Raw genomic sequence first — 22,799 nt, forward strand, 5'->3', positions numbered from 1 at the left:
GTGTCACACCCCATGTTGACATACTTTGGGACAACACGTTGTCTCGAGTTACTACACATGGACCTTATGGGTCATGTGGAAGTGGAAAGCTTCAGAGGTAAGAAGTAATCTTTTATATATGTCGATGATTTCTCACGTTTTTCATGGGTAAGTTTTATAAAGGAAAAGTCGGACAGCTTTTGATGTTTTTAAACAGTTAATCACAAGGATTATAAACTTCCATAATTTGATGGTGAGAAGGATCATAAATGATCATGGTAAGGAATTTGAAAACTTTTTATTCTCATCGTTTTGTGACAGGAATAGAATTTCACATGAGTATTCGACTCCAAAACCCCCCCACAACAAAATGGCATAGCGAACGCAAGAACAGAACATTACAGGAAATGGCTATAGTGATGCTAGCTTGGAATTCAAAGCATTTTTTGACAGAGACCCTTAACACTGCATGTCATATTTCGAATAAGGTTTATTTAAGAAGTGGCTCAACCATGACATCTTATGAGATAATCATGGAAAAGAAGCATAATCTTAAATATTTTCATTTTTTTTGTTGTGTTTGTTATACTTTGAATGACAGGGATCAACTTGCAAAATTTGATTCGAAAAGTGACAAGTGTTTGTTTGTGGGATATGCCACGAATAGTCTTGCATATCGTATGTTCAACCTAAGAACAAGGAATATCATTGAATCAATTAATATTGTCTTTGATGACTTGTGCAGATCTCAAAAAGAAAACATTTCAAGATGATGTGGAAGATCTTACGAAAATTCCAATCTTACTGTAAAATGCAGGTATTGCCCCAGATGTTATAACATCTAGCATAACACGTGGCATTGAAGTCACTGAACCTGAGAAGGAAATACACAGTGATGATGATGCAGTAGATGATAGACAGAACATTCCAACCAAAATCCAGAAAAATCATCCATCATCTCAAATAATTGTAAATGTGCATGGAGAAGTTCAAACCCAAAAGAAAAAAAAGATCGATTACCTTAAGATGGTTGGATTAGTAGTGCATGAGCTTCATGTACTCACATGTAAGATTTTCATGTTTTATTTCCAATCTTGAACCCAAAAATGTTGATGAAGCTTTAAAATATGAGTTTGGACCAATTCAATGCATGATGAGCTTGAACAATTTGTTCGAAATGATATTTGGTATTTAGTTCCACCTCCTGACCATGGAAATATAATTGGTACAAAATAGATTTTCAAAAATAAAACCGATTATTAGGAAACATCATTTGAAACAAAGCAAGGTTGGTTGTTCGATGGTACACACACTGTTGAAGGGATTGATTTTGATGAGACCTTTGCTCTTGTTGCTCGTATTGAGTCAGTCCGACTATTGTTAGCAATTGCATGCTACATGAAAATCAAACTTTTTCAAATGGATGTTAAAATTGCATTTTTGAATGAAATTTTGTGTGAGGAACTGTATGTAAAAAAGCATAAAAGATTTTAGGATCCACATCATTTGGATCATGTTTACAAATTGAAAAAGGCACTCTACGGTTTGGAGTGAGTACCATGTGCTTGGTATGGATCATTTTTAAAATGGGCTTCAAACGAGATGAGGTAGACAAAACTCTTTTTATTCAAAAGTCTAAAGGCAAAATCCTTATCTGCCAAGTTTATATTGATGACATAATTTTTAGTGCATCTTCTAAAAAACATGCTGATAATTTTGTTTGATGTATGTCATCTACTTTTGAAATGAGTATGGTTGGTGAGTTGAGTTTCTTTCTTGGTTTGTAAATTAAACAAATGCATGATGGAATTTTTCTGTGTCAAAGTAAGTATGCCAAAAATCTAATTAAGAAAATTAAAAATGAAAACACCACACATGAAGACACTTATAGGCTCGAGTGAAAAATTGTGCAAAGATGACGTTGCCGAAAATGTTGACAATACTTTATGCCGTAGCATCATATAAAACCTCCTGTACTTGACAGCCAGTCGACCTGACATCATGTTTAGTATATGCTTGTGTACTAGATACCAAGCCAATCCTAAAATTTCTCACTTAAAATCTGTTAAGCATATTCTATGTTACATAGCAGGAACAATTGATTTAGGATTATGATACACTCAAGAAACTAACTCCAATTTGGTAGGTTTTTTTATGCTGATTGGGCCGGTGATCTAGATGATAGAAAAAATACATATGGTGTTTGTTTTTATCTTGAAATAATTTAATCTCGTGGCATAGGTAAGAAACAAAATTGTGTGTCACTTTCAACCGCTGAATCTAAATATGTGAAAGCTGAAAGTTGTTGCTCTCAATTCTTGTGGATGAACTAAATGGTAGATGACTATGGACTTAAGAGTGAAACCCTACTTGTGTACTGTGATAATTCTAGTATAATTGATATTCAAAAAAACCAGTACAACACTCTCAAACAAAACATATTGACATCCGACATCATTTTATTTGAGATCTAGTAGAAAAAAGTTTGATCCGCGTGGAATTTGTTGGTACAAATAACCAATTGGCAAACATATTAACTAAAGCATTAGACTTTGAGATATTCTCCAACCTCAAGAAATTTCTCAGCATGTGTGCAATCTGATCATTCATGGATGTTGTCTCATATGTTACAACATCTCTTACGCATGTGCATTTTTAGGACTTAGACATTCTGCATTTGCATGCATACTGTTATGTGATATGTTTTCACTATGTTACACAATCTTCTATTGTACTGACAATTCCTTACTTTTATTGTTCTATCAACGCACATGAATAGGTCTCAAGTAGTAAGGGAAACACTTGAACTCTAGAATCATGTCCCATGTGAAAAGTGACTTATTAAGAAAATAAGAAAAAACTATTTTCGGTGTCAGAAGACAAAAGATGGAAAAAGCTACTTAAAAGAGTCCAACGAAGATTGTTTTTTAGTGTGAGAGATACATCTTCTGAATTAAATACAGAAGTCAAAATAGAATAAAATGGAAAAAGCTACTTAGAAGAGTCCTGAGAAGACCGTTATTCTAGTGTGGGAACTACCACTTCTATATTCAGTAACTTAACAAGCCTATGAGTGTGTAGAAAAGTCAAACTATCTTTTTTGAATTGGACATGTTGTCAGAAAATGTTGCTAACATCAGTTAAAACACCTCATTCGTAAACATATATCATACTTGTTTTCATGTTTCTAATTCTGTTACATATTACTGTGAATATTGTTGAGTCGAGAGGGTATGAGTACTTAAACAAAGAAAATTCGGTGAAGAACACGATTTTGCTAGAAATCTAATTTCTATGATTTCCAATGGTTTAGTGTGTTGACTGATGAGGAGTTTAAATATGGAATTAGTTTTTGAAAACAATTATGCTGGATAAAATCATGTAGCAAGATTCGGAAAATATTCATCAGTTAGAATTTTTTTACCGTTGGAAACTAATCGAGCAATTTGTTAGGATTTGATGGTTGTCAACTTTTGTTACCGTTACTGAGTATGTGGGATTATCCTTTAATCCAGAAAGGCTCTCATTGTTACTCACATTTTCTGCAAATTCTCAGCAAAATTGTTTGTTATTCCCGAGGTTTTCCTCTTCGCAATACTTTCGAAATACTCTTTATTCTCGTTTAATCCCCTTGAATTCTACAATGGCAGGACACAATTACGATCCATTGGACATTCGAAGCAAGATGGGTCATAGGGAGAATGTTGCCCCCGCTCCCGCAACATCTGTTGAAACACCCACTTCCTCCAAACATGCAAATCAACCATGTTGCAGAAACGACAATTCCTCTCGAAACAATAGCCTCAGGCGAGCCGGAGAATGAATTGGATGTGGATAATCCTCCGGATTATACTGTGCAAAATCGAGTATTTCAATCGGAACCAATTGCCAGAAGATCAAAGAGGCAAGCTGGCTATAATCCAACTTCACCACCAACAAAAGGTTTCGTCACAAGGGTGAGCCCTCAGCTACTTGCTGACATGTACAATACTTCCGGAGACGACTCATTCTGGCAATTGGAATACCACATCGAAAACCGCGAAAAGAGCTCCTCCTCCTCGTCTGATCAGAAAGGCTCGAGCTCTGGTGATGATGCTCCACAATCTGAATACAAGGAACCAACATTCTCCGATTAGGACGAGGTTTCCTTGGCTCAAGTGCTAACCAATTGGAAGAAAGCCAAGCACTCTGCCTCTGCATCCGCTCCTCAGAATATGATGAAGAACCCGATATTGAGATGATGCAGGAATTTGAAGATAATCGCCCCTCAATTTCCACTGAATCCTCCTCAAAGAGCACTGATGAAATGTTTGATAAAGGCATAGGTGCTTCCTCTGATAGTACAAATGTTGTGACATCCCGGACAACACTGGTCTCAGCGACTACGATTTGGACAGAACCTTTAGTACAAAGCTCTATACCGAGAAAGCTCTCTCACAGTGGTCACTCTATGAAAACTGTGACCTTTTTGAAGAAAGAAATGTCGACATGAAAGCATTTTTCAGAAACAATCTGGTGAATTTCCTCAGATCACGAGGTATGTTCTCTACCGTGTCTGTTGTGCTACCATTTTGTCGCAAACATGTGCTTGAGTTCTACACCAACATATCACCAGGAGTAGGTGATGAGAGGTCTGCAAAGTTCGGCCGAGTATTTGTTCGTGACAGGGTGTACAAATTAAATCTCAAGGTCATCAAAGCCTATTATAACACCCCTGAGATCGTTGATGGCCATTAACCAGATCTTAATAAGGTAACTTCAGTACTGACAGGAGGATTGATTCAACAGTTTTCTGCGCACCCAGAACGCCTCTCTGCAACGAATCTCACCTCACTTTACTATGTGCTTCATAAAGTTGCCATTCGGAGCTAGACACCTTCTACTAACTTCACGATGGTAACAAAAACTCAAGCTTTGACATTGTTTGCAATTGGGATTATCAAGCTTAACTTTGGAAGACTGGTATTCAAGATAGGCCTCCAATATGCTGAAGGCGGAATGAAGTCATCTAAGCTTCCATTTCCCTCGCTTATTTATGGCATCCTTGAATCTCAAGGATTCATTCGAGATATTGACGAGCAATCATCAGATTTCAGCGAACTGCTGAAGATTGTTCCTGCCCTCTTCAAAAGAAACAAGAAGATCGACCTACCTTGGTCTGAGTCTCGTGTTGCATCTACTGTCTCTGACATCCCCCCAATGCAATCCTGATACTCACATACCCACTGGATATGTGATGCTTTCCAATGTTGTCATCCAAGCCAAAATCGATCATGTTCTTGCAAAGATTGTTCAAGCCAAGGCTGACCTGACTTACTATGAGAATCTTGTAACAGACTATAGGCTGGTGTTGGGGGTAGCTGTCCATTTTGGACAAAAAGGAGAAGATCACAGTGAAGCACAAACTGATGGAGATGGTCCGTCCGAACACGAGAAAGAGATGACACTGACAGTGATCAGTGATTATTCCAAATGCTCTATGATAATTTTTTTTCCTATTGTTATGGTGCTTTGATTTTATGTTTTCATGTTCTACCTAAAAGTTATGCAGTGAATGTTTTGCTTCTCTCCTGTGTTGCCTCATGTGTTGCTAACAATTCTGACAACACGAATGCTAACTTGATCTAATTTAAGGGGAGACATGTTCTCATATACATGGGGAGATCAAATGGAATTAATATGGAAAATAGTGTTTGTGCTGATTTTGTCCAGAAAAGCAAAAAAGAGGTAATTGAAAGGAAAATAATCTTGAATTCCAAAATATAATTTATTTCTTGAAATAATATTTTCTTTAAATTTAATTTTCTTATTGATAAGATTGTGTGAAATATAGGTTTAAAGGGTTTTGTCTTTCTAGATATGATATTTATGATAAGAATTTTATGATATGGTATTATTGATTTAAAAAAGTTTATATCTAATAAAACTCTTGATTTTCATATTGTGTAGATTTCCTTCTTGATAAACCATAGGGCTATAAATAAGTGGATTCAGCTCATGCAAAGGGGTGGTGATTGACGTAGACGCACATACAAACTATTGCACCTCCATAAACTTTAGAGAAAATAATTTACAAAGTTTTTGCTGATCGAAGAGTGTTGAATCCACATTTTGCCGTGATTGTTGGAGATATCCGCAGACAACAACTGTAAGGAGTTCGCTGAAAATTTGTTTTTGTTGCTCCAGTTTTGGCATCGTGTTTTGCTTCCTTAAATACTGTTTTAGTACGGTTCTTTGTTTTAGGAAACATTTGATTTTCTCAGCGTGTTGAGGAAATTGGTTTTTGATTAAAATCACCAGTGTTAGTTTTTGTGTAAACTCGTTAGTTTTATAGTGATTATTTATGCCCTGAGGCACCGCGCAAATATTTATACTCGTGCAAAATTTATTATGTCCCATTGTACGTACTTAAAGATAATTTGTGGTACCAACTTATAAATTTTGATGTATATTGTCAGAAATATTGTAACATTTCACGCAACACGTAATTATGATAAACACAAATTTACGGTAATATATTGTCTCACATGTTTTACTTTTAAACAAAATATATCACATAACTGACAAGATACATAAAGCTCATTTCTCATGCCACTCGCAATTTTCATGACTAGGATTTTTACAGCTTCATGAATTTTCTTCATCTCAAATTCTTACTTCAGTCTAGCCTTAAATCGTTGTATTTGTACTTTACCTCTGCTTGCAATCAAGATATCGTCTACGCATGTCAATAACTAGACGTGATTTGGTTTGTGTCCTTTTTTTTAAAATACACACCAAAATTATAATTGCATCTCTTGAACTTTTGACTTTCTATGAATGTATTGAATTTCTTATTCATTGTTGGAGTGCAGAAGCGGCGTTAAAAAATACTGAATTGGTGTCATAAAATATTGATATGAAACCGAAAAATGCTGGAGATATTTTGTTCTCGTAGTCGAAAATATGCTAAGGACTCTTCCCCGAGTGTGGAATGTTTCACTAAACAAATGAGAACCTAAATGAAACATGTAACCTTGTGGTCCAACGGGGTTTCTGCCCGTGTCTTACGTTACTCTTATCTTGAAGGCTTCAAGAATCAGACCTTATCGAACCAAAATTACAAAATGATCTGGATTTGAAGAGCCCTCCAAACAGAAACCTAGTCGGAGATTCTTGAGGGACTTGATTCATCTCTTCTGGACAGCCTTTTACTCGAAGGATCGTCCGCCCGATCGTTTGTCGTATTGAATCTATGATATTAGGGTCCACTGTGTACCCCGACGCATCGCGTATGTAGAACGTGTTAACGGCCTTGCCGGCTCGAGTCGTCACTTCGGCTCGGGTCACGGTTAAGCTATTTTCGCGAAAAATACGTGTCACATAGGATAACAGCCCCACTCTGTCGGTTGTGCAGAGTTCTAGCTTCAAGCCCTTGGGATAAAATTGAGACAAATTAAGGAATAAAAATTCATACAAGAAAATAGACAGAAGATACAAAGTTAATTCTTACCTCGGACACTCTCCTCTGTATTGCTGCTTCAAGACATTGAATCACCCTTTGTCTCTCGGCATCTGATTTCAAAGGTGATCCATCGACATGCCTTACGCAATACTCCTTAAAAACACGAACGCGAAAATAATTTTTAGATCATGTTATATGACCTCGAACATCTATCTATAAGGACAAATCGAGTACCTGATAAGCTTCGGGTCCCTCGGCGTCGACGCTTCCGTGGAAAACGACGTACTGCATATCCGTCAAAGTACACAAAACATCAAACAGAAGCTTCGGCCTATCCTTGCACCGGATCGTGACCACCGAGTAGTCCTTATCATTCCAATTGACAACATTAACACTCGGCCTCTCTTTATCATTGAAAGAATCGTCCCCCATTCGCTCATAATCTCTGTCAGCTAGCATCATCTGGTGAAGCCTTCTTTCGGTATGAGTCCCCCCATGAGATACCACGGTTTTAGCTTCTCTAGATTTGTTACTGCCCTTAAGAACATTGCATAAAAGGTGCTTAACCAAGGTTAGTTTCTCGGGGTCAGTAATCGCCCCTCCTGTTAACCTCATCAGTTACTTGCATTACGGCTGCTGCACGCGTGTTATGGGTCCAGACCTCAGCATTCACCACATTACACTTGAGGTGGGTTAGAACTGCGCTAACTTCAGAAAGTAACCCCGGTCTATCACTCCCTACTAACTCGATTGAGGTGTGGTCCATTTCGGATGTTAGCCCCACGGATCTTCTCATTGAGGTTGCAAAGCAAGAATCAGGACCGAGTGACTGAAAATGAAAGGCAAAATATCACAATCCACACTCATATACATCCACAAAATCGTCAAAATCACCATCATTAGCACCAAGAATATACCACCACCTTTTGAATATAACTCAGAATCTCTGCATCTGTTATCTTGTTTCCATCATGATCAGTGACATTGAAAACTGGTTGAAGAAAAAACTTCAAGATTCTATTTTAACTCCATAAAACATAGAAAATTTAATCTTTCGTTAAATTGATACGAAAATGGCTTTACCATCCATGAACCACCCGCCATCAGACGTTATATAAGCTTTGGTTATAATGAGATTAAGATCAGTAAGGACTTGCACTACTTCAAGAAGAATACCACATTTGTTAGCACTGTCCACCTGCATCAAAACACCTAACCGAAAAATAAAAATTTGGAAAACAAAAAATAAAATCACTAGTGCAGAGTACTCCACAGACATCAAGACTAAATCAAAAAAAAGTTCGAATCTAGACGTACCTGAATAACCGTAGCATTTTTGCACGATTTGTTATCAATGACAACTCTGGCGACAAGTAATGGTTCGAATCAAGTAACTTACTTGCATTGCAATAACATATATATGCACACACATATATATATATATATATAAATTAGGATATATATATACATACCTTGGGGGGTTCATTCTCCTAATAAACTTCTCGTATTCATCATCCATGTTTCGTGGAAAACTAAATGGTGCCACTGAGGAAACGGATTGAAACAGAAACAAAAAAATTTGCATCTTTTTTCAAGAACTCGTGGACTTAGAAATACACAACTGATCGTAAACATATACTAAATCATAGAATGATTCTGAGGAATCGAAAAAACAAGCCGGGGTCAGAAAAAATTACACATAAAATTTGAAATTGATCTACCATAACTACTAGGCTTCTTGCCCCTATTCCTGATCTGGTGGGGGCAACAGACTCTTGGCTTTTGTAGAAGAAAATTAAGACCATCCAACATTTGACTGGAACAAAGTGAACCTTAAGAGTAAACTCTCAGGCAGCATACCAAGAAATAAAAACACACAGTACACACACTTGGAGGTGTGAAAACAATCAAAGACATCACAGTTCGACCAGCCCGAAAACACACATACACACACACACCAAAACTCAAAAAACAGAACGCATCGAGAACAGTGAAATATTCGAATAAATTAAAGTAGTCACGCTTAACTGGGAAAGTAGAAACAACTCCAACCCAAACAAAAACAAAACAACCCCAAACAATATGATAAACAAAACTGAAACTTTTGATGTGCCAAATTAATCAGCAAATGAAGAAGCAAAAAAAAGAAGTAAAGATGGAACAAACCCTTTGAAATTCTTTGAGGATTCTTTGTCTTGTTTACCGAGATTTTATTGACTTGTTAAGGCAAAAACGATATTGAAATAAACACTGTCGGAAGAAAAATATCAAATCTTGACGTATCTATCTTATATATATATATATAGTTCCCATCAATATGATATAAGAGAATCAAGAAATCTCAAGACAGCTTTATTTCATCGATTATAAGAAAATAAACCCGCAGTTTTACTCCCCACTCAATTGGTATACTCGAGCTATATATATATATACATTACATACATATTTATACATATAAATATATATAAGCAGGTTCGCGTCAGGTAATTTCTAGTTTCAGCACGGAAAGGAAATTCGACCCAAATATTATTATTTCCTGTTATTTTTTATATTAAATAAAGTATACATATATTAAATTTTGATGCAAATATGATTTTATATAAAATTAAAACAGTTTTTATATGAAATATAATATATTGAGTCGACTTTTGTGCTAGGATGGTGGTGTAATTTAGTGGAAAATTTATAATATTTTTGACATAAATAATTATGTTATTTGTTTGTCAATAATATAATATATTATAGTGCGTTATTATTGTTAAAAAGGAAAAGTCTCACGAAATCCGAGAAGGGGAGGGTCGTTTGAATATAAGATCTGTATGGCGCCTTTTAGCAGTCGACCCACGTGTTTGAACTTCTGACAGGTAGGTCCTGCTAAAATGCGCCTGTATCGTGAACTAATGTTCCTGGGGTGTCTTAGCTAACACCGACTTAAACTGGAAGATACAACAACCGATTATTATTATTATTATTATTATTATTATTACATTATTACTATTATATTTTGGCAAAAACTTGTGTGGAACAGTCTCACGACTCTTAATTTGTGAGACAGATCTCTTATTTGAGTCATCCACGAAAAAATATTACTTTTATGCTAAGGGTATTACTTTTTATTGTGAATATCAGTAGGGTTAACATGTCTCACAGATAAAGATTCGTAAGACCGTCTCATAAGAAACCTACTCTTTATTTTTTTTAATTCCCCGAACATAATTTGTTACAATTGATTTTTGAGTCTAATAATATCGTGCAGAATTTGTTATTTTCGTGTAGATAAATTTTATGTAATCGACAAAACAGACGGGTTTATCACATGAAATGTCCCCGTGACTTCCAGATAATTAGGGATGTAAACGAAACAAACCGTTCGTGAGCTTTTCGAAACTCGATTCGACAAAAGCTCGTTTGAGCTCGTTTAATGAGGCTCGTTAAGATACACAAACCAAACTCAAGCTTTACATTATTCGGCTCATTAGCTCGTGAACATGTTCGTTGGTAAGTTCATGAGTAATCTTTTAGATGAAAAAATAATAGTTTTGATATTTGATTTATTGATTTTGCATATTATTTATGAAATATATAGAAAAATCTATTAAATTTATTTATTATAATAAATTTACAAATTTTAATAAGAATAATATATTTTTCTTTAAATATATAATTTATTTTTTAATTAATTTAATGAAAATTTAAATGTATAATTCATATTTATTAAGCTTGTTTAGGCTCGATAAAGGCTTGAATAAGCTTGTGAGCCATGCATATATTCGTTAAATAAAGCTCGAGTTCGGCTCGATTATAAACGAACCAAGCTCAAACATTGAAGAGTTCGGCTCGGCTCAACTCGATTACATCCCTACAGATAATATTTCTTTTTTTATCATCTATAAATTTAGATAATACTAGTTCGTAAAAGTAATTATACTATACAAACCCATGTGTGTGTATATGTATATATATATATAATATAATGTTATAATTTATTTTTTTTTTGGATTTGCAGTGTATTTTTCAAAATTATTCATTTGATTCTCCAGAACATAATAGATTAGTATAACTTGTATGCCATATGTACATACAAATCAAAATATTTTGGATTATTAATTTTTTTTATATAAAAATTGCATACATAATATTAAAATTAGAGCATTTTATAGATAAATTTTTGTAAAATTTTTAACAATTAATTTATAATTTTTTATAATATTTTTAGTAATTCATTGTAATAATTATTTAATTATGATAATCTTTAGCTATTTTAAAATTCATGATTTTTATAATAATTATTTTACAGTGGGTAATATGCGCATTTAGATTATATAGAAACGGAACAAATTTCCTTACAGTTAAATCTTAGAAAATCTACAATAATAGAAAAACCGAAATGTACTTTTTTTTTTTTTTAAGAAGAAAACAGATGAAAACAAATAAGTCATTAGGTACAATATCAGCAACCCAAATAGAAAAACCCATTATGATGTCATTCTATGTTAGTAAAAAATAACAAACTTTTTGAGATAATTGATTGCAGTTCTATTAGTCGTTCTCCGCATATTCTTAAGAGATTAAAAAAAAACCTGAAGCTCTAATAAGTTCCCAAATTTTCAAAATTAAAGCGTCATCGAGACCAAGATCATTTACAGGGGTTGAATTAATAGGTCAACTCCTTTCACTAAACATGGATGTCTTGTGTTGGATAGGCACCTTTTTTAGAATTATTAGTCTACTTTCCTTTGATGCAGTCCGCATAAGCCTTAAAATTAGTAAAGTCTACAGTACTATCTACTTTATCATTAACTAATTTTTTAATCCTCTCTATGGAGATGTATCTCAATCTCTGGTACCACAATATAGAGAAAACTTCATTTATAACACATCTTTGAATATGCATACTGGTGTTATTATTTTGTAAGAAAATAGAGAAAAGACCATCAATTATTGTATCATTTCCAACAAATATTTGATTTATTAAAAAATTTGTTGATTTATCCAAAAACTGAAAGGAATGAATAAGAAGTATAAGATTTGAAATTTAAATTAAATTCCTAGAAAAACTAAAAATATAAAATGTCTTTTCCAACTTTAAAATAAAATCACTATCCAACATAAGATAGCAAGTCCCAATAGCCTCCACATGCGAAGATAAATTGTTTCATGAATAGATGTTCCGCTCATTTCCTAGAGGTTTCCTTAGGCTTTGCATATCTTGCAAGGTATTTATAACATTGATTGTCTAACCAGAATCAATTTACCATGTGTGATAAATCATATCAATCAAAACAGATTTATATTAGACAAATGAAATAGGAATACCTTTTTTTCAAGTCAATCCTTAAATTTAGTGCCAAATTTTTTCATGTGTCCCATCTTTTAGCAGAAGAAACATTTGGATTCTTTCTTGATGTCAAGTTGACGTGAAATTATTCTTTTACTTTTTCTCTTTACTTTGTTTTGTTTCTCGTACTTTCTTTGTGTAGTCACAAAAACATTATCAGTTGTTTCCATTAACAACATTCCTTCCTTTTGAACACACATGGTCACTAATTCGTTTATTGATCACTTATTTTTATGTGTATTGTCAGAAAATTTGAAGGGTCCATATTGTTTTGAAAGAGTGCATAAAATGTAGTGGACAAGAAAAGTTTTAGATATTTCCACTTCAAGTGTCTTGAATTGAGCCGCTATGTCCCACATTTTCATGATATGCTCTTGTACACCTCTCACGCCGGTGAACCTTAATGAAGAGAATTTCATAATCAGGGTATTGACAAGTGTCTTATCTGAAGACTGAAATTGTTCATCAATAGTCTTCAGCAATTCTTTAACATTATTATGCTGACCCATGAAACAACGCATACTAGCAGAGATTTTGATCTTTATGAACATTAGACAGGTTCCTCTTAGATTGCTCTCATTTTTATAAAGATCAACATCATCTGGAATGTTGTTTTCAGTAATAACAGATAGTTTGTCTTTCCGTATAGCATAATCAATATGCATCCATCCCAGGTGAAGAAGAATTCGTTCTTTTCATATTTTATAGTTATCTTCTTTTAGTTCGGAAATGTCACATTTTATATCAGAAAAACTCTCAGGTTGCATAACTGTATAAAAATATAATATGCTTATTATTTTAGAATTTTGAGGTAATATCATGTTTTACCAATGTAAATCATGTTATAAAAATATGATGACATGAAATTTGTTTGATGGCTAAAATTTTAATTTAACAAGATTTTTCTGTTACTTTATGATAAAACTATCAAAATATATTTTTTCTTAACTTTGATCATAAGAACAACAGTCACCATTAGAGTTGAATACTCCTTTTATGAAATTGGTTTAACGAAGAGTAGTAGCAGAGGAGTGGAAAAATGTAATGTTAGGGTCCTTATGCTTCTAACGGTCTCACGGGTAATATTTTGTGAGACAGATATCTTATTTAGGTCATCCATGAAAAAATATTATTTTTTATGCTAATTGTATTATTTTTTATTGTAAATATCGGTAGGATTCATGACTCATCTCACAGATAAAGATTCGTGAGACCGTTTCACAAGAAACATACTCTTATATGTATACTATATTATAATGTATGAGATTGCAATAATTACTACATTTTGTCAATGAATTAGACTATATGTTTTTTTATCCAGACTATCCTTTCCCCCTGCAACCCTTAATTGTGAGGGGAACGTATTCTGTAATATAGTAATTATGTAATATATTTTATATTTTATATAAATATTTATTTATATTTACTTTAAAAGTCAATTAATATACACATATTGTATGGTAAAATTTGTGCAGTGTAAAAATACGTGAATTTTCTGAAAATACAGGACGGGTTTTTAAGGTTGTCCCGACGGGCGTTACGGTTTTTGCAGTTTAAGAAGTTTGAAGGTTGTGGGGGAAGGGTAATAAATGTGGAGTTTAACTGATAATTATAGTTATTTAAAGATAGTACGAATGAGTATATAACGGTTGGTTCGTTATAATCGATTAATTTCGGTAGGGCCATCCTATTTATTACTTTAATAGGCTCGTGTCAAAATAAAATTTAAAGAAATAAATAAATTTCCAATTTATTCTTTTTAGTTGTTTTATTTTATTTAAATTTCATAAGCTTGGTGGACTCGCAAATAAGGGTGTAAAAAAACCGAATCGAACGTAATATAAAAAAATGTCGAATATATATATTTGACGATGAGTTTGGTTTGAAACTCGAATTTTTTGATATTTTTCTTGAATTCGGTTTGAATTAAGGTTTGAATTCGAGTTTGGCTCAAAATATTCGAACATGTAATCGATATACACGAAAATAATGATTTGAAATATATTTATTTAATATATAGTCATATTATACTAATGGAATATTAAATTTCGCGAGCTATCAAATAAAATAATTTGAGCTTGAGTTCAACTAGAAAAAAGTTCGATCATGTTCTAATTTGGATCGAATTCGATAATTTATAATACAAATCAAATATTTTTTAGACGACTCAAAAACAATCGTGAGCCGACTCAATTTATTTACAACTTTACTTGCGAGAGATAGAACTGATAAAGTTTTGTTCAAACAATATAATTATAATTTATTTATTTATTTTTACTAGATATGACTTGATATTCTGATAAAAATATATTAAGTTTCGGTAAAATATAAAACAATTAATAAAATTTAGGGAAAATAATTTTTTTGTCAACTAACTTGTATTTGGATTTTGATCCACTAAGTTTTCAAATTTTGATCTCTTTGTACTAATTTTTTATTTTTGCCTATTTTGTTACAGCTGATGACATGATGCTCGATAATTATCTCATATTGCATCAATATTTTCGTCCGCCACTTCAGTATTTTTTGGTATCATATCAACATTACATAGAAATAAGACTAAAACTTAAAAAATCAAAGTTATTGCAAAAAAATCATACTTTAAATACTTAATAATTCAAAACAAAATAACACAATTTGGTATATCAAAACAGTTGTATTCCCAAAAAAATCAAATTTCCTGCCTAACAATTAACGTTCTCCAAATTTCTAATCTCCGCTGTACATCAATTAATTAGAAGTTGGTCTCGATTAGACAGTTTTTTGAAGCTTTAATAGTCATGTCACCATTCCTTGTCACCATTGGCAAAATTTTGACCACACCCGCCATCAGAAAATAATTCTAAAAACCATTGAAATTTTAGTTTTTCTGAAATCAGAAGATGAAAATTTTGTATTTTATTTTATTAAATATGTATTTTGTAAAATCCATGGGCCTATCCCTTTTGAGTCCTGCAATAACAGCTCTCATGATAGCATATGACAATTTACTAACAGAACTCCCCACATCTGGCTGTGTACTACGTGCCTCCCCAATCTCGAATCCAAGACATCAAACTTTGATGAATGAGTGACAACATCATTATTGAACTGGCTGTTTTTGGCAAAGAATATGACATTCGAGAAATAGCATTGAAAGTCATGAGAACACTCCCAAGAAAATGGGATGTCAAAACAATAGCTATGCGTGAACCAAAAGACCTTAACAAGCTTGAATTTCACGATCTGTTTGCAGATCTTAAAGCATATGAATTTGAACTGGAAACAAGAACTGATGATAAATTAACAACCAAACTGACGAAAGCTCTGGGTGGTACATCAATTGATCAATTTGTCTTGAAAGAGAAGTCAAAAGAGTAGTTGAGAAGTGATGCAATGTAATTGTTCGTGAAGAAATTTAGCAAGTTCCTAAGGAAGAATCCACGAAATTTTAAAAAGATGACGCAATCATTACAATAAAGAGTCGACGGTGAGGACAAGATGTGTTTCAAATGTGAGAAAGTTGGCCATTTAATATTCTACTTGAAAGGAATATTTTATTCCTTTATTATTTTGCTAAATTGATATTATCAATTTAAGATTTTGCCTTTCTAAATTATCAAATATTGCTTGATTTAATTCTAAATGATAATATCTTGGTTTACTTATTTCTAGATTATTGTTTGATTTATTTTTAGATTATAAAATCATGCTTGATTTATTTCTAGATGATAAGATCTTGCTTGATTTATATCTAGATATTATAGGATTTGTTTTTAATATGATTTTTATCTCCAAAATATTTTATCCTTGTTAAAAAGAGTTTTATCCAATGAAAATCTTTTTCCATATTTTGTAGGACTCTTCTATGGAATATCTTTTAGGCCAAGCCATTGATATAAAATGGGATAGACTCAAAGCCGTACAGGGTTTTTGGAGGGAGAGAAAAAAAAAGCTTTTGAGAGACAAGTGGGGTTGTAGAGAGAGAAGAGGCTTGAGTGGCAGAGGCTTAGAGAGAGATGAGTTTTGAAGAGTGTTCTTTGGCATCTTCGTGAGCTTTCTCGTGTGTGATCTCTGTGTGGTTTTTCGTGGACTTAGTGCATAGTCCTTTTACAGAGATTACTGAAGAATATTTTTAATGTTGAAGACTTTGTGTGATTGAGTCACAGACTTTGCCGTGTTGCCGATTGGTGTTACCAACACTCAAGAACAACACTGACGCAGAGTGTTGATCGAAGAGTGTCTTCGTTTGGTTTCAAGCAACACGCTTTTTGTTTTATGCATCTAGTCTTTATGTGGTTTATTTTGATTCATTTTTAATTCCTTGGAGTGTCAAGGAATTTGATTTTATTTTTCTCACTAGTATTGTTTTGGTGTAAACGATTTACATAATTTTTCTAGTGAATTTTTTGCCATGAGGCATCGCACAAGTATTCGTACTTGTGCATAATTTAAATCCTTGTATTTATTCATTAAAGTTTACGTGTGTGTTAAAATAAATTTCCGCCTGCATGTTGTGCCCTCGTGTTGACAACACCATAGCACAACAATAACTTATGATACACACATTATAATGTTTTAATTAATTTCCTGTATGTTTACGAGCAACATCCCTTTCAAGTGGTATCAGAGCCAACGCTTGATATACTAGTGATTGATTCTGGTTTATTGTTGTTTTTGTTTGCAGAGAAATTTTACAGAATCCCAATGGACGTACTGTCTACAAACACTGCTGTTTTGAAGGAAAAATGCTGGCTGCAAGTCAACTCGCACGGTGTTGCCTCTGGTGTTGCAACACCAGGCCGCAACACCACTTCAAAATCCTTGTGTTTCAATGCTAAATCTCACAATCACTCAGGTAATCATGAAATCCAGGATACTGATTCTGATGAACTCACCTTTGAAAGTGTGCAGGCTATGTATGAAGAGCTATACGAAGATTGGATCAAAAGAAATAAAATAAATTCTATGCTCTCAAAGGAAAATACTGAGTTAAAGAGTAGCATGTCTCGACTGGAAGTCTTGTTGAGTAAAAAGGACCTCGAACTGTGCAAAGTCAAGGATGATCTTGAGAAGGCCACAAAGACTATTGCTAAATTCAGCTCAAGTTCATCAAAACTTGACTCAATGCTAACTATGGGAAAGGACAACAGAACTGGTCTTGGATATGTTGAAAGCACATATGAACATGGTTAAACTTCCAACTCTAAATCAAAATCAACCTGTGTTTGTAAAGGCAAGTGAAGACTGCTCTGTCCCCTTAATAGTGAAACCTCCCATGAAGATTCTGCCAATCTCAAAGCAAGCCTCGGAACGATTGCTGAAACAAAACAGAGCTTCCTCTTCTCATTTGAAAGTTGATCCGCCAGTGAAGATGCCACAAACCAAGAAGCCAGTGTCAACTTATAAATCAAAGCAAAGAAAGCGACATTTTATTTGCCACTACTGTCATAAGCCAGGTCACATCAAACCTTTCTGTTTTAAACTGAGAAATGACTATATGAACTGGCATGCAAATCTGGTGTTGCCCACGGTGTTGCCCAGCACCAGGCGCAACACAACAGTCAAGAAACCTCTTGTGAAAAAAGTTTGGGTACCAAAAGCTGTTATTCATTGCAATGTCATTTATACTTCTTTACAAACTAACATTGCAGGTGCATGGTACTTTGACAGTGGGTGCTCACACCATATGACCGGATCTAAAGAACACCTCACAGATTATGTTGACGTAAAAAGTGGGTGTGTAACCTATGGTGGTGGTGCCAAAGAAAAAATTGTAGGCAAAGGAACCTTGAATGTTGACGGACTTCCTGGACTTCATAATGTTCTACACGTTGAAGGACTTAACTCAAACTTAATAAGCATAAGTCAACTTTGTGACAATGATTTATATGTTAAGTTCAATAAAAATAATTGTGAAGTTTTTAATGATGTCAATGTTTGTGTAATGTCAGGTACTCGTTCTGCTGACAATCGCTATCAATTGGGAGAAGGTGATGGTTGCCTAAGTGCCAAGGTGAGTGATTTAGACCTATGACATCAAAAACTGGGACACGTGAGTATCAATACCTTGAAGAATCTGCGTAAGTTTGATGTTGTGAGAGGTATTCCCAATTTAAATTTAGGTGCCGTGTATGCCTGTGGTCCTATGTCAGAAAAGTAAACAAACCCGTGTTGCGCACCCGGTGTTGCAACACTTTGGGACAACACGGTGCCTTGAACTCTTGCATTTGGATCTAATGGGTCCGATGAAAGTTGAAAGCTTGGGTGGTAAGAAATATTCGTTTGTTTGTGTTGATGATTTTTCGCATTTTACTTGGGTAAGTTTTCTTAGAGAAAAATCTGATACTTTTGATGCTTTTAAGAAATTGCATGCTAGGATAACAAATCGGTATGATATGAGGGTGGTTAAAATAAGAACCGATCATGGTGAGGAGTTCGAAAATTCTCATTTTATTTCTTTGTGCCATAAGAAAGGTATCACTCATGAATATTCATCTCTGAAGACCCCTAAAAAAATCGGCATAGTTGAAAGGAAAAATCGAATCCCTCCTAGAAATGGCTCGGATCATGCTTAGTTCCAAAAATGTGTCAAAATGTTTTTGGGCCGAAGCTTTAAATACGGCATGTCACATTTCCAACCGCGTTTATTTAAGGAGTGGTTCTACAATGACTTCATATGAGATTATCATGGGAAGAAAACCAAACCTTAAATATTTCCATATTTTTGGATGTGTATGTTATGTGCTGAATGATAGAGATCATCTAGCTAAATTTGATTCAAAAAGTGTTAAATGTCTTTTTCTTGGATACTCTACTAATGGTCGTGCTTATCGTGTATTTAATCTGAGAACTAGGACTACAATGGAATCAATTAACATTGTGTTTGATGATCTTGCAGATCTGACAGTTAAAACACCGGAGGCTAATGTAGAAGAATTGCTGGATATAAATGAGGCACTGACCAAAAATAGTGTTGAGTCTGGTGTTGAGACCAGTGAAGCAACACCAAGCACACCACCGCCTCTGAACCGAACAGAAACTGTGGATAATGATAACGATGATGATGATGATGTGGTAATCAATGGTGGAAAAGAAATTCTCAGCAAAATTCAGAAGAATCACCCATCATCACAAATCATTGGTGAACTACATGAAGGTGTGCAAACTAGAAAAAAAGAGAAGGTTGACTACCGAAAGGTGATTGGACTAATCTGCATGAGCTCCACGTTTTCCCAGGCAAGTCACTCGTGTTTTGTGTCTCAAATTGAACCCAAGAATAATAATAATGACATTTTGAATGAGGAAGCCTATGTCAGTCAACCTAAGGGATTTGAAGATACTCACCATGTGGACCATGTCTACAAAGTGAAGAACGCCCTGTATGGACTGAAACAAGCTCCACGGGCATGGTACGGTAGGTTAGTTGACAATCTGATAAACTTGGGCTTCAAACGAGGTAAGGTTGACAAAACTCCTTTCATTCAAAAACTGAAATATGATATTTTGATATGTCAAGTGTATGTAGATGATATTATTTTCAGTGCTTCATCTCAAATGCTTGTGAATAACTCTGTGGATTGCATGTCATCACAATTCGAAATGAGCATGGTAGGAAAACTAACTTTCTTTCTTGGATTATAAGTTAAGCAATTACATGATGGTATACTGTGATAACTCAAGTTTTATAGACATTTCTAAGAATCCTATTCAACACTCTCGAACAAAACACATAGACATAAGACGTCACTTTATTCGAGATTTGGTTGAAAAAGGCATAATTCGACTGGAATTTGTTAGGACTGAGAATCAACTGGCTGATATATTCACGAAACCTTTGGAATTTGAGAGATTTTCCAATCTTCGGAAGTCTCTCAGCATGTGCGTACAATAATCACACACACATGTTGTCATTGTGTTGTCAACACCGGTGACAACACCATTTTTGCATGTCTATTTTTAGGATGTTAGGCATACTGCATAATCATAACCATCCTATTTATTTGTGTAATGTCTGAACAGTGAAGGCAATTTCTGAAAGGCACTCTCTGAGTGTTCATACTTCCAATCAAATGTTGAGGAATAAATTATACTCAATCCAAGGCATCGAGTAGTTGAGGATATTCATGGAAATCGTGATCTTGTCTAAATGTGAAAAAGTGACTTGGAAAATGTGAGCATAAGGAGAAAAACAGAAAAGAGGTAAATAAAAAAAAATTGTTTAGAAGAAAATGGAAAAAGCTACCTAGAGGAGTCCATTGAAGACCGTTCTTCTAGTGTGGGAGCTACCACTTCTAAGTAAAAATAGTAATGGAAAAAGCTACCTAGGGGAGTCCTTTGAAGACCGTTCTTCTAGTATGGGAGCTACCATTTCTGAATCAAAATAAAATTTTATGGAAGTTTGAATAAAACTCAGTGGTGTTGCCAGGAGGTGTTGCCAACACCAAGTTCTGACACATCACAGTTTATACATTGCCTGACATTTTGATAATTCATCATATTGGAGGCATATTTAGGACATGCATATTGATTTTTGTTTCGTGAATTCATCATGTGCAGTGACATATCAGTGTTGACCTATGACAGTTGATAAAAACCTTGATTACCTAGATTTTGAATTTATGTGTATACTTGTGTCAGTGAGTTATAATCGATGTGGGTTTTACTGGATATTTTTTTGAAATCGTCGTAACACGAGTTTGAATCAATTTTAATGTTTGATTTTGGGATAGAACCATTATTAGTGTTTTGGGTAATTTCGGAAATATTACGTTTACCATGCGGATTTTTTTTGGAGCTGAAGAATTGAATCGGTGTATTTTTTTTGTTAGAGTAAGAGCATATATGTTTTGTTATAGTCTGCTTTTGGAAGTTGGCTTACATTCTGGCCAAAAAGGGGGAGTAGGAGAACCAAAAATGACACATGAAAAGATAAAGGATGAATACTTTTGTTCTGTCTTTAATGCTGTTTTTGGGTTGCTTTGCGTGATTAATGAATTTCTCATTCGTATGTCTTCTTATGTTTTCAGGTGTTCTAATGATGGTGTTGACAACACTGTCAACAACACCAGTGCTCTAACATGTTTAATTCAAGGGGAGATGAACTTTGACTCAGGGGGAGACACACTCTAATGCAGGGGGGGCTTAACTGACTGCGATACTTACCAAGATTATCATTTTTGGATGTTTTGTCTAGAAAGGGCAAAAAGGAGGAGACTGAAAGGAATATTTTATTCCTTTATTATTTTGCTAAATAGATATTATCAATTTAAGATTTTGCCTTTCTAAATTATCAAATATTGCTTGATTTAATTCTAAATGATAATATCTTGGTTTACTTATTTCTAGATTATTGTTTGATTATAAAATCTTGCTTGATTTATTTCTAGATGATAAGATCTTGCTTGATTTATATTTAGATATTATAGGATTTGTTTTTAATATGATTTTTATCTCTAAGATATTTTATCCTTGTTAAAAAGAGTTTTATCCAATGAAAATCTTTTTTCCATATTTTGTATGACTCTTCTATGGAATATCTTTTAGGTCAAGCCATTGATATAAAATGGGATAGACTCACAGCCGTACAGGGTTTTTTAGAGGGAGAGAAAAAAAAAGCTTTTGAGAGACAAGTGGGGTTGTAGAGAGAGAAGAGGCTTGAGCGGCAGAGGCTTAGAGAGAGAAGAGTTTTGAAGAGTGTTCTTTGATGTCTTCGTGAGCTTTCTCGTGTGTGATCTCTGTGTGGTTTTTCGTGGACTTAGTGCATAGTCCTTTTACAGAGATTACTGAAGAATATTTTTAATGTTGAAGACATTGTGTGATTGAGTCACAGACTTTGCCATGTTGCCGATTGGTGTGGCCAACACTCAAGAACAACACTGACGCAGAGTGTTGATCGAAGAGTGTCTTCGTTTGGTTTCAAGCAACACGCTTTTTGTTTTATGCATCTAGTCTTTATGTGGTTTATTTTGATTCATTTTTAATTCCTTGGAGTGTCAATGAATTTGGTTTTATTTTTCTCACTAGTATTGTTTTGGTGTAAACGATTTACATAATTTT

At 34.2% G+C, this 22,799-nt stretch overlaps 1 protein-coding gene and 1 pseudogene across 1 annotated transcript; one reads left to right on the forward strand and one right to left on the reverse strand.

Annotated features, from left to right (window-relative positions):
• Positions 1–6,831: 6,831 nt before the first annotated feature.
• LOC142525553 (ACT domain-containing protein ACR4-like) lies at positions 6,832–9,816 on the reverse strand (annotated as a pseudogene).
• A 9,593-nt stretch (positions 9,817–19,409) lies between these two features.
• On the forward strand, positions 19,410–21,872 carry LOC142523745 (uncharacterized). The gene is made up of 2 exons (XM_075627478.1): positions 19,410–20,152; positions 21,770–21,872. Exons 1-2 carry the CDS (start codon positions 19,410–19,412, stop codon positions 21,870–21,872), a joined length of 846 nt encoding a protein of 281 aa, XP_075483593.1.
• The last annotated feature ends 927 nt before the right edge of the window (positions 21,873–22,799 follow it).

This window comes from Primulina tabacum, chromosome 14 (assembly GCF_025594145.1).
Source record: "Primulina tabacum isolate GXHZ01 chromosome 14, ASM2559414v2, whole genome shotgun sequence".
Classification (NCBI taxonomy): Eukaryota; Viridiplantae; Streptophyta; class Magnoliopsida; order Lamiales; family Gesneriaceae; genus Primulina; species Primulina tabacum.